The 16996-nt window shown below is 34.3% G+C and overlaps 1 protein-coding gene and 1 long non-coding RNA gene across 3 annotated transcripts; one reads left to right on the forward strand and one right to left on the reverse strand.

Moving 5' to 3' along the window:
- Positions 1–1214: 1214 nt before the first annotated feature.
- LOC115987072 (polygalacturonase-1 non-catalytic subunit beta-like) lies at positions 1215–3541 on the reverse strand. The gene is made up of 2 exons (XM_031110521.1): positions 3446–3541; positions 1215–2399 (listed from the first exon to the last, which is right to left on the reverse strand). The coding sequence occupies exon 2, from the start codon at positions 2022–2024 to the stop codon at positions 1395–1397; it is 630 nt and encodes a 209-aa protein (XP_030966381.1). The 5' UTR covers positions 2025–2399; positions 3446–3541; the 3' UTR covers positions 1215–1394.
- Positions 3542–13842: 10301 nt separating this feature from the next.
- LOC115987512 lies at positions 13843–16666 on the forward strand. 2 transcript variants are annotated; one of them, XR_004091112.1, is made up of 3 exons: positions 13843–14051; positions 15081–15167; positions 16286–16666. It is a non-coding gene; the product is annotated as an uncharacterized LOC115987512 (long non-coding RNA). The 2 variants fall into 2 exon arrangements; XR_004091113.1 differs by lacking the exon at positions 16286–16666 and adding an exon at positions 15681–16277.
- The last annotated feature ends 330 nt before the right edge of the window (positions 16667–16996 follow it).

Consider the following 16996-nt stretch of genomic DNA (forward strand, 5'->3'; position numbering starts at 1 on the left):
CAAGGGACTACTACCTATTACCTTAATTTTTTCCTTCCCTCTAAATTGACTAAGCACCACTTTAGAATTTTAAAAAAATAAAAACTAAAAAAATTAAGTGAGTCACATATGATCCCTCCCTATCAACCATCTAATATAAAGTTATAAAATATGTTAATCCTTTCCCATTCATAATAGTTATAAATAGGTATTTTTCTTGTTCTTTACCATCTAATGTGAATGTAAAAATTTTATTTTGACTAATTGTTGAAACTGTAGACAGAGAGATGAATGAATGGATTTAATTTTGAAAAGTTTAATTTTGAATAATGACTAATCATAAGGGGGACAAGAAGCATTATAAAATGAGTATAATATATTTTTTTTACTTGATTTTGGAGATTTAAGCATTTAATACTATAATTTTCTTAGATCTCAAACACACCCAAAATAATAGAATAATATATTGGAAGAGATAGAAAGATGAAATAATTTAAAATTTTGTTTAATTTTTAGAGAAAAGAAATTATTTTTAACAAATTTTAGAAAAAAAAATTAAATATTATTCTACAATTGCAAAATAATTATTTTATTACAAATTATTGCATAGATCTGTGACTAGTGGCTTTAAAAATAAATTAACTTCAACTTGCTATCTAGCCACCTAGGCGGGATATTGGGGGGGGGGGGGCTGTCGGAGATAAGCGGAAAAAAAAATTTTCAAATACGCATCCATATAGTATTAATAAACTATCAACCAAGACAAATACTCAAAAATTATTGTTTCTTAATATATTAAGATACAATCACTACCAACAAAAATAAAAGATATGAAACATTATTGTTATTGTTTCTTAATACAATCATCTATGAAAAGGGAACTTGACGCTCTTTCAAATCTTCAAAATCATTTATGATTGAATCCAAACTAAATGTTGAAACTATATCTTTTTTAATGTATAACATCAAATTTCTAAATCCACCAACAGTGAATGTATTTTGTCCCACAACCCCATTTGGATTATAAAAGACAGAGCAAGGTAAACAATAAGCTACATCTTTCGTTGGAAAATATTCAACAATTTATTAGTGGTGTGCTCTTGCAGTACAGTGTTTCTTTGGTAACTACAAGTTATCTGGAAACAACTTACAGCACACTTACAACAAACTTAAGCAACTTATTACAGCAAACTTAAACAACTTACAGCAAACTTAAGCAACTTGTTACAGCAAACTAAAGCAACTTACAGAAAACTTATACTGCCAACACAGAGTCACCAACAAAGAGTAAGAAAGTTCAAACAGAGACTATCACTAAGAATTAAGAACTTATACTAAATTTTTTTTTGGGCCCAGGAGGCCCAGGCCCTTTAGGCCCTCACCTGGGTCCGTCCCTGCACCTAGGCATCTAATAACTAGTTTGCAACTGTCCAGATCAAATCATTCATGAAAAACCAGTGACAAACCTCGATCCGACCTGGACCCGACCCAAGAGCCGAGAAAGCTTCATGACTTGGGCTCCAATCCGACGTGTTCATGTGACAGATAGCAACACCATGATTGATCTTAGCCTTAGAATTCAAATCGAGCATATCTACTTCGTAGACCTGAACTTGTGGGAACGAATGGCAATAATAGAGCAGGTACGGGAACAAGCTCTGATGACAAGAGACTGCTTGTTGCATCTCTTTACCGCTGTTGATCTCTTTGACCGATCCTATCATTATATTCTGCTTTGACCCGTTTGCATTCTCTGTTGATCGAACGGCCGCGTTTTGACCCAAGACTAAGACTGCGAAGTCAATCATGTCCTCAGCCGAACCCACGCACCGCTTGGTCTCGCTCTGGCTTGGAGCCCTCTCGCACTCACTCAATGACTTCACTATTATAGCCTCCATAGTGGAATTATCTTCCACACGGAAAAACTTCTTCAGCTCCAAGGTCGAAAGTGGTAATTTTGACAATATAGTCCGTGGCAAAAATGATCTTTTGGGCATATTATCTTTTATCTCCGGCATTGCAATGACCTCTCCTTTCTTCAACATCGACACCCTAAAGTATTTACCTAGCTCAACCCTTTTTTTTACTGAGTCACCAGTGGCAGTGCTTCCTTGGTCATTAATATATTTGTAAAACTTATTCGCATCCTGTCTGTAACTTGTGGTGATGTTTGACGCTAAATCGGGGAAACATAGAAGGTTGGCGGAAGCGCAGAATGCTGGAAGGTGAAAGGAGAGAGAATTCTGAGCAGCGAGTTTGGAGAAACTCGCTGAGTCGGCCGCGCTTAATGGGGATGCCTTCGATAGGAGAAAGTTTGGAATGGCATTGGTGGTGTTTCGGACCTCTTTGTTCCAATAACGAATCAGATAGGATTTCCAGGCGAGTGGGTGTTCACCGGCAGAAGTAGAGGTGGACCAAATCTGCATTGACACAAATTATACGAAAACATTTGGTGAGGGAGAGTGAGAATAAGAAAGTAAAATGTTCAGTCCATTACATTATTATTATTATTATTGATGATGCCGAAAATATCACCAATAAGTCACACCGTACTCGCGATTCAAAGCGAACCTGCATAACAAGAACAATCGAAAGAAAACCTTTTGAGAGCACCGGTGTGGTGCCGTCCAAACTCTCTCCGAAGGTCAAGTTAGAATTCTTCTTACAACTCTAGAGTGCTAGAGAGGGTAAATTATACGTTCCTTTGTTCGCGAGGGTATCAGGGCTTTTTATAGTAGTGGAGAGTCGGCTTTTCCTTCTTGGAGTCCAAGTCCTTTCCATATGGGACTCTACTTCTAACAATCCTAGGCATGATGGACAAGTATTTCCTTGTAGGGCGGATTTTCTAGAATTCTCTTTTATGTGAATGTCCTGATTTTCCTAGGGTTTCCTCGGATCCTAAACGTGTATACAAATATTTTAAATGATGCTAAGTCCTCGGCCCATGTTTAATACTGGCCCATGAGTCCGAGGTCGTCAGGCCCAATGTTTGACGATTTCTTACCCCATCAATTATTATTATTATTATTATTATTATTATTATTATTATTATTATTATTATTTTGCATGAGTAAGGTAATGCTTCCCTTGTTTTAAAGAAAAATATTTTTCAAAAAAAGATTTTCCATTTTCAGTTATTTGTTTGTAGATAAAATTTGTTCAAACTTGTAAAATATTTTAATTATATTTTGAAAAATAATAAAAGTACTACAAATTTTAACATATAGAATATTTTAATTATATTTTGAAAAATAATAAAAGTACTACAAATTTTAACATATAGAGTGTATAAGGCATTAACGTAATTGGTTGTTTGTGAACTCTACAGCATTACTCCTTTTTTTTTTTTTTTTTTTTTGTGATCGGTGATATAAGTTTGTAAAGTTTTTAAATCATATAATCATCATTAGAATAAGAAAATGTCACACAAAGTGAGTATGAGATTGAGATGAGTGCGAGGGCTTACAGAGAGAGAGAGGAAGAAAACATTAAGTGAAAGAGCGAAGTCATTGGGCTGAGTTTTTTCTGCTTTTTTTTCTGTGGTAAGAAACCTCGAATGGCATATGTTATATGGGGGGGGGGGGGGGGGGGGCACGTGCCCCCTCTGAAATTTCAAATTTTTTTACTAATAATATTTAATGACCTAAAATGCCCTATTTGCCCCCCTTGACACAAAAGACAAAAAAAAAAATTATCAATTCACCAGACCTTTTCTAAGTGGACTTCTCCTCCTACTATAATTCTAATTTATAAAATCAATGGGTTCCATTTAGTAATGATTAAAAAAAAAAAAAAAATCTCTACATTGAATAGGATAGGAGCCTGAACACACTACATACTGGCTTGATGGACTTTTAAAAACAAAAAGTACAACTATCATATAAAACACCACCGGGCCTAGTTACCTAAGTGGTATCTGCAACCTTATGTGTCCGCTAACTAGGGGTTCCATCCTCACAATAATAAATTACTCAGCCAAAAAAAAAAAAAAAAAACTATCATATAAAATCATGGGTCCCACTTGGTAATGATTAAAAAAGTAGAGACAGATATTTCATATCCATTAATTTACTCATTAGTAACTTAGCATTAATCTTACTAGTTGCAACAGCTATTATTGAAAGAGCTTTTTCAGCAATGAACATAATTAAAAATCGATTACGCAATCAAGTATAATAGGAGATCAGTGGATGAATGATTGCTTAGTCACATATATTGAGAAAGATATATTAAAGACTATTGAGTGTGAAGTCATGCGGCGGTTTCAAAATATGAAAAATCGTTGAGAGCAATTGAGTAAAATAAGCTAGGTATAAAAAAATAAATTAAAGTTTACATTTTATGTTAGATTCTATATGACAATTACATTATCATATAGTAGTTTATTTATTTTGTAATTAATATTAATTAATTTTTTTAGATTAATTTTTAAATTTTAATCTTGTCTTTTAATCTTGCCCCTCCTGACCTAAATTCCTGGCTCCGCCACTGTATATAGCAAATGAGAAATGCAAGAAAATACTGTGATACAAGGCCGGCTTAACAACTTTTGGGGTCTTAGGCGAAAATTTTAAGTGAGATTTTTTTATAATTAAATATTAATCAAATAATATATATATTATTAACAAATTTATCCATAGATCCTTTTTGAGATTCAAGTTGTTTTTCATTTTTTCTCTGTTTTAGAAGTTTTTCATATTCAGATAAATATTTTTTAGTAGACATTTATAATGAGAAAATATTTATAGATAAATAAAACACAATTTATAATTAAAAATGATAATTTAGTTAAAAATAAAATTTGAAGTATAGAACAATAGAATCTGGTTACTGCAATTTTTCTAAAGTCGTGACCACTTTAAAGTCTAAATCTGCACAAATAAAATTAATTTAATACATGGTCTAATAAATTAGTATCACTATAATACAAATGAGTTGATATGATACACATCAAATTATTAATTGATACTAGCTTCTTCACAAGCGCTTCGCGCGTGCAATGAGGCTTTTTTTTTTTAGTGGTCCTATTTTGTAGAAAAAAACTGTATTTAATTATTTTATATATATAATTTTTATTTTAAAAATCTAATTTATAAATGAATAAATCAATTTGAAAATTAATAAGAAAGTGGTCCTATTTTTTAGACAATGTTTTAGTGGGAGTTAGAGTTGCATTTTTACTGGATTATCCTTTAGTTTTGTCTCTACTTAAACATAGGGCTGTAGAGGCCTTTTTGAACTACAAAATGAGGATCCAAACAGAGAAAGCCCCTTAAATAATAGTATAGATAATAATTTATAATAATAAATAAAGTGTCAGATAAAAAAAAAAAAAAAAGGAAAAAAGGTGAGAAATGTGTTAGTCATAACTGTTGGGCTATAATTATTCAGCAAAAAAAAAAAAAAAAAAAAAAAACTGTGGGCTGTACTTGACGAGAATGCAAAATGTCATATTTTTCTCCCTTAATGTTTAGTCTTTTATATTTATTTGGTGCCTAAATATACTCATCATTCTTATATTTTGATTTAGGATGCAAATGGAGGCATTAAGTGCAAAACATAGCTAATTGGGCGATTCTGGACAGTTTTGACATCGCTTCATAATATGAGCATAACTCTCTCATCCGTGCTCCGATTGAGATAATTCAAGATGCGATGGAATGGCAAGACAAAGCTCTACAACTTTCGTGTTTTGAGTTTTGAGAGATACGGGATTCATCAAGGTCGAAATCAGGCTTGAATTTGCTGCACCTACACTGTTGGCGTTTTGGAATGTTCCTTTGCCTGCAATTTTAATACACGGATCTGATGCGGTTTATTTTTGGAAGCTTCCAGATCTTATGCACAAAAATTCCTGCTGAAAAACACCACTTTCCTAGTTATATTAGGACTTTGTTTTATTTTTAATATTTTTCCTTAATTAGTCAGATTTGGATATTATTATTTAGAATATTTTTAGGAGATTTTGTAGGCTTGGGAAAGGGGGAATTAACGTGTAAAAGGGGGAGGAGAAATCAGATTGCACACACACACACGCCTCTCTCTCCCCTCTTCTCTAATTTTCTCCTTTGAGTTTTCTGTCATGGCTCTGCGTGGCTAAAACTTTTATACTTGGTAGAAGGAAACTAAAAACTCAGAATCAATAAAACTGTGAGATCTAATTTGTTTTTATTGTTCAATATATGCTTTGAATATCGGATGTTCTTCTGTGCCTATTTTCATGATTGTCTCGTTTAATTACTAGGAGGCCTAATAGTTTATTATTCGTTTCAATCTACTGCTAGGTTAGATATCAAATTCGTATTTGTTTGATCTCTCTAATTTGTGAAGCAACCAAGATTTAATGATTTGCTGCGTTAGAAATTATTAGATCTTAGGAAGAATGCTCGACTAAACTAAATGCAACTGCTTGTGTTTGTGTTGTTTAGCTTCATCGATCTCTCTAGTTCTTAAGGCTGCTACTAAATTAAATCTTTAGTGCTTGTCTTGGGTTGTTTAGTAGTTAGGGTTAATTAGATCGATTGTTTTCTAATTAACTGCGAATAAGGAGAGATAGGAAAATAGTTCCAGTGGTGAATATTCAAAGTGTGAATTAATATATACTTGCATCGATGATTAGTTGTAAAATTCTGATGGTGGATGTTGACTTGGACCAAGGTTTGTTTTCTTGATTGATTTTGACACTTAAATTTGAATTGTTCCTTAGTTGTTTTTCTTAAAATTGTTTTCATTATACTCAAACCCCCCCCCCCCCCCCAATCCTTGTTCACGTAGCATAAAATTAGAATAGATACTCTGTATGGGAACGATCTTTACTTGAACTACTACATATAATTTTTAAGAGTATAGGTTTTATTTTTGGTTGCCTGCGACAGCACACAAGTACTTCTATAAAAAAAAGTGAGAAACTATCCAGCCTGTACTCCACTACTCCTATCATCCTAGCAAAAAACGTTTCCTATCAATTATCATAGCAGAAAAGGGTCCAAAGAGGGGCAAAAAAGCTATCATAGCAAAAAACGTGTCCCATGATGGGACTCCCATCAAACATGGATTGTTACATTTGTGGTGACGAAGAGATTGTAGGGAAAAATCACAATCCTTAATAGAGCATCCGCAATTGGAGGGCCAAATGCCAAATGTAAGGTACATTTGGCATTTACGCCCAAAATGTGCTCATCAGCTGGAAGGCTAAAAGTGGGAAAGTATAAATTTTTTTGGCATAGTGCTACAGTGCCATCTTACATGTAAGATGACACTATAGCACTATGCCAAAAATAATGTTAATATTTTATTCCTCCTTTTTTCTCTCTCATCTCTCATCTCTATCTCTCTGTGTCATTCTCTGTCTCTCACACTTTCCTCTCTTTCTCCCTCTTCCCTATCACACTTTCAGTCCATCTCTAATGCAAGGTCCAAAACCCAGACATTGAGAATTTCGGTCCGTCACTGTCGTTGAGTCCGTGCAGATCGCCAGTGCTCGGAGCGACAGGAGCCGATCTCTCCGTGATGATGCCATTGGATAGCGTGATGATGAAAAACTTGGTGAATAGGAGGAAAGCGATGAACACGAGTTTGCAGGCGCTGAAGTGGAGAGTTTGGTGTCAAAAAGCGCCGCCAAAGTGGGTTGCGATCCGGTTCTACGGGGTTGCGATTTGGGTTTTTTTTTTTTTTTCTTCTCTCTCTCTCTCTCTCTCTCTCTCTCTATTGTGACCAATGCCTAAAGGAAGAGTCTGGTTCTTCTGGGTTGCGATCTAGGTTCCTTTTTTTTTTTTTTTTTTTTTTTTTTTTTTTTTTTTTTTCTATTGTGACCGATGGCTAAAGGAAGAGGCGGGTGGTGCTGAATTGGGTATGGGTTTGATATGGATGGTGGCTAGATTTTATCTTTGCTCTTGCTTTCTTTGTAAGTATGGCTGAATTGGCAGTGAAGAGAAAAAAAAAAAAATCAAGATTTTTTTCAAGTTGCCGATGTGTATTGGTGGGTGGTTATTCTGGGTTTAGGTTGGTGGTGGGTAAATGAGAGAGGGAAAAACAGAGAGACGGAGTACAGAGATGAAAAGAGAAGAGAGAGAGATTTTTTATACTATATTATTGTGTAATTTATATTATTTTAATATGTAGTATGAAAAAAATAAAATATGGGATGTTGGGTGAATTGTAAATTAGTATGGTATAATTGATAAAATAACTTTTTGAGATGGTAAAATAGGATGAGATGACAAAACCGGTTGGAGATGCCCTTATATTGTCAATTATCCCAAATCTTAAGCTTTTGTGGGAGGTAGAGTATATAGCTAAGAATTGAACCGAAGATCTCATATTCTGAAACCATGTTAAATTAATGATTATCTAGAACAATAGAATCTGGTTATTGCAATTTTTCTAAAGCCGTGACCACTTTAAAGTCTAAACCTAAACAAATAAAAATTAATTTAATACATGGTTTAATAAATTAGTATCACTATAATACAAATGAGTTGATATGATACACATCAAATTATTAATTGATACTAGCCACATCACACGCGCTTCGCGTGTGCAATGAAGCTTTTTTTTTTTAGTGGTCCTATTTTGTAGAAAAAAAAAACTGTATTTAATTTATTTATATATATATATATATATATAATTTTTATTTTAAAATCTAATTTATAAGTGAATAAATCAATTTGAAAATTAATAGGAGAGTGGTACCATTTTTTAGGCAATGTTTTAGTGAGAGTTAGAGTTGCATTTTTATTGGATTGTCCTTTAGTTTTGTCACTACTTAAACATAGGGTTGTACGGGCATTTTTGAACTACAAAATGAGGAATCCAAACAGAGAAAGCTCCTTAAATAATAGTGTAGATAATAATTTATAATAATAGATAAAGTGTCAGATAAAAAACAAAAAAGAAAAAAAGAAAGTGAGAAACTGTGTAAATTATAACTGTGGGCTATACTATTCAACACAAAAAAAAAAAAAAAAAAAAAAAAAACCCTAACAATGGGCTGTACTCCTATCAAAAAAAAGTGAGAAACCATCCGGCCTATACTCCACTACTCCTATCCTCCTAGCAAAAAGCGTGTCCTATCAATTATCATAGTAGAAAAGGGTCCAAAGAGGGGCAGAAAAGCTATCATAGCAAAAAAACGTGTCCCATGATAGGACTCCCATCAAACATGGATTGTTACATTTGTGGTGACGAAGAGATTGTAGGGCAAAATCACAATCCTTATTTATATTGTCAATTATCCCAAATCTTAAGCTTTTGTGGGAGGTAGAGTATATAGCTAAGAATTGAACCAAAGATCTCATATTCTGATTCCATGTTAAATTAATGATTATCTAGAACAATAGAATCTGGTTACTGCAATTTTTCTAAAGCCATGACCACTTTAAAGTCTAAACCTACACAAATAAAAATTAATTTAATACATGGTTTAATAAATTAGTATCACTATAATACAAATGAGTTGATATGATACACATCAAATTATTAATTGATACTTGCCTCATCACACGTGCTTCGCGTGTGCAATGAGGCTTTTTTTTTAGTGGTCGTAATTTGTAGAAAAAAAAAATTGTATTTAATTATTATATATATATATATAATTTTTATTTTAAAAATCTAATTTATAAATCAATAAATCAAGTTGAAAATTAATAGGAGAATGGTCTTATTTTTTAGGCAATTTTTTAGTGGGAGTTAGAGTTGCATTTTTACTGGATTATCCTTTAGTTTTGTCTCTACTTAAACTTAGGGCTGTAGGGGCATTTTTGAACTATAAAATGAGGAATCCAAATAGAGAAAACCCCTTAAATAATAATATAGATAATAATTTATAATAATAGATAAAGTGTCAAATAAAAATAAAAAAAGTGAGAAACCATGTAAGTTATAACTGAGGGCTGTACTCCTATCAAAAGAAAAAGTGAGAAACCATCCAACCTGTACTCCACTACTCCTATCATCCTAGCAAAAAACATGTCCTATCAATTATCATAGCAGAAAAGGGTCCAAAGAGGGGCAGAAAAGCTATCATGGCAAAAAACGTGTCCCATGATGGGACTCCCATCAAACATGGATTGTTACATTTGTGGTGACGAAGAGATTGTAGGGATAAATCACAATCCTTATTAGAGCATCTGCAGTTGGAGGGCCAAATGCCAAATGTAAGGTACATTTGGCATTTAGGCCCAAAATGTGCTCAGCAGCTGGAAGGCTAAAATTGGGAAACTATAAATTTTTTTGGCATAGTGCTACAATGCCATCTTACATGTAAGATGACACTGTAGCACTATGCAAAAAATAATATTGATATTTTATTCCACCTTTTTTCACTCTCATCTCTCTCTCTGTCTTTCTCGTCTCTCACACTTTCATCTCTTTCTCCCTCTTCTCTATCACACTTTTGGTCCGTCTCCGATGCAAGGTTCAAAACCCAAACATCGTGGATTTCAATCCGTCACTGCCATTGAGTCTGTGCAAATCATCGGTGCTCGGAGTGACAGGAGCCGATCTCTCTGTGATGATGCCATTGGATAGCGTGATGATGACCAACGCGGTGAATAGGAGGAAAGCGATGAACGCAAGTTTGCAGGCACTGAAGTGGAGAGTCTAGTGTCAAAAAGCGCCACCAAAGTGGGTTGCAATCCAGTTCTTCCGGGTTGTGATCTGGGTTCTGTGTGTGTGTGTGTGTGTGTGTGTGTGTTTTTTTTCCTGTCGTGACCGATGGCTAAAGGAAGAGGTGGGTATGGTTGAATTGGGTATGGGTTTGATATGGATGGTGGCTGAATTTTATCTCTGCTCTTTCTTTCTTTGTGAGTATGGTTGAATTGGTAGTGAAGAGAAAAAAAAAAAGATCAAGACTTTTTTCAAGTTGCAAGCGTGTATTGGAGGGTGATTGTTCTAGGTTTGGGTTGGTGGTGGGTGGTTAAGAGAGGGAAAAACAAAGAGACGAAGAGAGAAGAGAGAGAGATTTTTTAAACTATTTTATTGTGTAATTTATATTATTTTAATATGTAGTATGAAAAAAATAAAATATGGGATGCTAGGTGAATTGTAAAATGATATGGTATAATTGATAAAGTAGCTTTTTGTGATGGTAAAATAGGATGGGATGACAAAACCGGTTGGAGATTCTCTTATATTGTCAATTATCCCAAATCTTAAGCTTTTGTGGGAGGTAGAGTATATAGCTAAGAATCGAACCAAGATCTCATATTCTGATACCATGTTAAATTAATGATTATCTAGAACAGTAGAACCTAGTTATTGCAATTTTTCTAATGCCATGACCATTTTAAAGTCTAAACCTGCACAAATAAAAATTAATTGAATACATGGTTTAATAAATTAGTATCACTATAATACAAATGAGTTGTTATGATACACATCAAATTATTAATTGATACTAGCCTCATCACATGCGCTTCACGCATGCAATGTGGCTTTTTTTTTTAGTGGTCCTATTTTGTAGGAAAAAAAAACTATATTTAATTATTTTTTATATATATAATTTATATTTTAAAAATCTAATTTGTAAGTGAATAAATCAATTTGGAAATTAATAGGAGAGTGGTCCTATTTTTTAGGTAATGTTTTAGTGTGAGTTAAAGTTGCATTTTTACTGGATTGTCCTTTAGTTTTGTCTCTACTTAAACATAGGGCTGTAGGGGCATTTTTGAACTACAAAATGAGGAATCCAAACAGAGAAAGCCCATTAAATAATAGTATAGATAATAATTTATAATAATTGATTAAGTGTCATATAAAAAACAAGAAAAAATAAAGTGAGAAACCGTGTAAGTTATAACTATGGGCTGTACTTATTCATCAAAAAAAAAAAAAAAAAAACTGTGGTCCGTACTCCTACAAAAAAAAGTGAGAAACCATCCGACCTGTACTCCACTACTCCTATCATCCTAGCAAAAAATGTGTCCTATCAATTATCATAGCAAAAAAGGGTCCAAAGAGGGGCAGAAAAGCTATCATAGAAGAAAACGTGCCCCATGATGGGACTCCCATCAAACATGGATTGTTACATTTGTGGTGACGAAGAGATTGTAGGGAAAAATCACAATCCTTAGTAGAGCATCCGCAATTGGAGGGCCAAATGCCAAATGTAAGGTACATTTGGCATTTAGGCCCAAAATGTGCTCAACAGCTGGAAGGCTAAAAGTGGGAAAGTGTAAAATTTTTTGGCATAGTGCTACAGTGCCATCTTACATGTAAGATGACTCTGTAGCACTATGCCAAAAATAATGTTAATATTTTATTCCTCCTTTTTCTCTCTCATCTCTCTCACACTTTCCTCTCTTTCTCCCTCTTCTCTATCACACTTTCGGTCCGTCTCCGATGCAAGGTCCAAAACCCAGACGTCGTGGATTTCAGTCCGTGACCGCCGTTGAGTCAGTGCAAATCGTCGGTGCTTGTAGCGACACAAGCCGATCTCTCCGTGACACGAGCCAATCTCTCCGTGATGATGCCGTTGGATAGCTTGACAATGAACAACATGGTGAATGGGAGGAAAGCGATGAACGCGAGTTTGCAGGCGCTAAAGTGGAGTTTGTGGTGTAAAAAAACGCCGCCAAAGTGGCTTGCGATCCAGTTCTTCTGGGTTGCGATCTGGGTTTTGTTTTGTTTTTTTTTTTTTTTTTCAATTGTGACCGATGCTTAAAGGAAGAGGTCTAGTTCTTCTGGATTGCGATTTGGGCTTTTTTTTTTTTTTTTTTTTTTTTTTTTTTTTTCTTGTTGTGACCGATGGCTAAAGGAAGAGGTGGGTATGGCTAAATTGGGTATGGGTTTGATATGGATGGTGGCTGAATTTTATCTCTTCTCTTTCTTTCTTTGGAGTATGGCTAAATTGGCAGTGAAGAGAAAAAAAAAAAAAAATCAAGACTTTTTTCAAGTTGTAGGCGTGTATTGGTGGGTGGTTGTTCTGGGTTTGGGTTGGTGGTGAGTGGATGAGAGAGGGAAAAACAGAGAGACGGAGAATAGTGATGAAGGGAGAAGATGGGATGACAAAACCGGTTGGAGATGCTCTTATATTGTCAATTATCCCAAATCTTAAGCTTTTGTGGGAGGTAGAGTATATAGCTAAGAATTGAACCGAAGATCTCATATTCTGATATCATGTTAAATTAATGATTATCTAGAGCAATAGAACCTAGTTATTGCAATTTTTTTAAAGTCGTGACCACTTTAAAGTCTAAACCTGCACAAATAAAAATTAATTTAATACATGATTTAATAAATTAGTATCACTATAATAAAAATGAGTTGATATGATACACATCAAATTATTAATTGATACTAGCCTCATCACACGTGCTGCACGCGTGCAATGAGACTTTTTTTTTTAGTGGTCCTATTTTGTAGAAAAAAAAACTGTATTTAATTATTTTATATATATATATATATGTAATTTTTATTTTAAAAATCTAATTTATAAGTGAATAAATCAAATTAAAAATTAAGAGAGTGGTCCTATTTTTTAGACAATGTTTTAGTGGGAGTTAGAGTTGCATTTTTACTAGATTGTCCTTTGGTTTTGACTCTATTTAAACATAGGGCTGTAGGGGCATTTTTGAACTACAAAATGAGGAATCCAAACAAAGAAAGCCACTTAAATAATAACATAAATAATAATTTATAATAATAGATAAAGTGTCAGATAAAAAAGAAAAAAAAAAGTGAGAAACCGTGTAAGTTATAATTGTGGGCTATACTTGTAACACCCCAGTTGTTAAGTGTAATTTGGAGGAAGCTTGAGGGGCAAATTGGTAATTTACTCACAAGATATTTTTGGGGAAAATTGGTAATTAAGCCTTTCAATTTAAGTCAGCCCCCTTTTCTTCCTCATCTTCACGTTGATATCTCTCTCCCTCTTGACCGACTGCCACTTCTCTCTATTTCTCTATTTTCCTATCTCACTCAGCCACCAAAGCCCACACACATAAACACTCTAGCTCCCTCTATTTCTCTCACTCCCTCACCGGTAAACCAGCCATCCACCACCACTTTTGGCAGATTTCACCGGAGAACCCCATTAGAAACCCCATACGCTCCATTCTCTCAAAGCTTTAAAGGTAAAACTCTTAATTGTTTGGTAGCTTTTCAAGTTTTTCTAAGATTTCTTTCTAATCTAAGCTATATGAGTGGTATACATGTGATTGAGTACATGGGTTTTTGATTTGGTGGATTTATTTGTTAATTGGTTAAGGGCTTTACAAATGATGATCATTTGGGGTTTCTTCGTGGTTAAAAACTTGGGTTTCCTTGAGCAAATCGTATGGATTGATTTTGTGGGAGTTTGGGTTGATTTTTGGAAGTGTGTTCTTTGCATTTTAGATGACTTTGGCAAATGTGGGTGTGAGTGGAGTGATAACTAAGAATTTATGCAAGTTAAGTGTGAGCATGTGCTTTTGCATACCAAGTGTTTGATAAGTTGTTTATATGAGATTTTTGGGTTTGATTCCTTGTTTTTAGTATGCTTTAAATCTGGTGGTTTTAATGTGAGTAAATTCTCAAATAATTTGGGCTAGTCTTACAACTATAGCAATTTTCTAAAGCTGTCATGACAGATTTGAGTCAGCTGCAATGCATGATTTTTAATAAATTACAGAAACAAAATTTTGGGCTGAATTTTCTGTGGTACATTGTATACATGTAAGGGAATGTTCCCTTAAAATTTTGAATTAATCGGATAACTCTTCATTGACCAAACAATTTTTACAAATGGCTGCCCTGTTATGTACTGAATCTGAAAGCAAGACTAAAATGCTGAGAAATTGTGGAATTAATCCCAAACCTCGGTTGATCTTATCTTGGCTTAAATATATTGTTTAGCACTCAAAGAGATTCATGAATATGTTATATTATCTTATGATGCACTTTTTGCAGTAGTGAATTTAAAATGTTTTGGTTGTGTCAGCACTATGAGTTCCTTGGATGCTTGTTTGGTTCCTGCTTGGGAAGGGTACTTGTCTTAGGATGGGCAAGCTAGACTTTAGGTCCTTTGGTTTGATTTTAGGGTATTGTTACAATTTATGGAGAGAAGTGTGATGGTACTTTGTGAAAGACCTTGTTATTGATAGGTTTGATCATTTTGTTTCTAGGTTCTGATATTCTTGGTGATGGACCTAGTGACTGGATTAGTTGATTTTGTGGTGCCCAGTTGAGGTAAAATTGGTTGGCCTTCCAAGGTAAGTAGCTCTTTAATGTGATTTTGAAAAATAATCATGTTATATAAATGTTTTTTGGTTAGACACGCTTTTGGAAACTACCTATGGAAACTATATTTTCCTAAAAACTATTGTGTCGTAACCTTAATATATATATATATATATATATGATTATATATGGAAATGCATCATATTTGGTATTGCATTTGGGGAAATGCATGAATTGTTGATATGAAAAAAATGAGCATCTTTTGTTTAATCTTTGATAAGGAAATCATGGATTTTATGATATATTAGAAAATTTAAAGATGCTTATCTTGTCTTGTTATGTGGGAAACTGTTAGAAAATCTTTTGACAAGAATGAAGTTGAAAACCTTACAAACTTTGTGGAAGTTAGATTATTTAAGATTTTTCTGAAACTATCTGATTATAAACTATGTATTTGAAAGGAAATGTATACCTGTGAGCTTTATGTGGTTTTGACACTATGCCATGTGTGATTTCCCGATGATCACCCGATTTGGTTTCCGTAGTCTTTGTGACAGTGGAATCAAATCTAGGCCAGTGCCCTTTCACTTTGGATGATGCATTCTTCCCTGCTGCCCATGGGAGGAAGAGGTTTCTTGATTGTGTGTGGGTAAGGCTGCTGCCCATGGGCCAAGAGACCACATGCAAGAAAGATCCTATTTGACGCGTTCTCTCTGCTGCCCATGGGGGGAGAGAAAAACCTTGAGGGTATGGGTGAGGCTGCTGTCCATGGGGCCAAGAGCCTGCATACTAGAGAGGACAGTATCATGCCAGTTGTGAATGGGTGGATCTCCTGACCGGTCTATGTGGTAGTATGGTAGATTTGTGATGAAATTACCGTATGTTAGATTTTATGGTTTTGGAAATTATATTGTTAGTGCTCCCAGATTATAATATATAGTTTCATGGTATTATTTTGAGAAACTTTATGTTTCATCATTTAATCATTCTTGTTACATTATTACAAAAAATGATCTTGCAGTATTCAGTTAGCAATTTCCCAAACTAAAACATGTTTTGCAAATTGTTTATAATCATGAGACTTGCATTCCCCCACCCCCCCATTAATTATGCTACTTATTGGGTTTTAGCTCATTCTACTCTCCAACAGTTTTACAGATAAATTAGCTATACGTCGAGCACGGAGCTTAGTTATTAGTGATGACTGGAGTACTATGCTAAGTGGGAGATTTGTGCCATAAATTGTTGCTACTCAGTTTACTAAATTATTCGAGGCCATAGCTATTTCTATTGGAGGTTAGATACTTGAGGTTTGTTAGCTTTAGGCATTGTAGGCCTAACTCCAATATTGATGTTGTGTATTCTAGAAGGAATTGTGGTTTTGTGTTATCCCTTTGGAGTTTTGAAATATATTCATGTATTATTTGGGGCACATGAATTGAGTTATTGTTTGTAAATGTGTTATAGAGCTCTGACTTGTAATATGGAGATTTTAGTATGGTTATTTATCCTTAGCATGTGTTGAGGAAAAAAAAAAAAATCTCCTACGTACTCGCTCTTAATGGTTCTTCTCTCATGCTTTGGACCCTTCTGGGTTTAGGGCATGACAATACTTATTCAGCAAAAAAAAAAAACTGTGGGCTGTACTCCTATAAAAAAAAAGTGAGAAACCATCCAACCTGTACTCCACTACTCCTATCATCCTAGTAATAAACGTGTCCTATCAATTATCATAGTAGAAAAGGGTCCAAAGAGGGGCAGAAAAGCTATCATAGCAAAAAACATGTCCCATGATGGGACTCCCATCAAACATGGATTGTTAAATTTGTGGTGACGAAGAGATTGTAGGGAAAAATCACAA

This window comes from Quercus lobata, chromosome 4 (assembly GCF_001633185.2).
Source record: "Quercus lobata isolate SW786 chromosome 4, ValleyOak3.0 Primary Assembly, whole genome shotgun sequence".
Taxonomy (NCBI): domain Eukaryota; kingdom Viridiplantae; phylum Streptophyta; class Magnoliopsida; order Fagales; family Fagaceae; genus Quercus; species Quercus lobata.

What these genes read in the sequence shown, in the direction of transcription:
- LOC115987072 (XM_031110521.1), bottom strand. Translation starts at nt 2,024, where the DNA reads ATGTTGAAGAAAGGAGAGGTCATTGCAATGCCGGAGATAAAAGATAAT.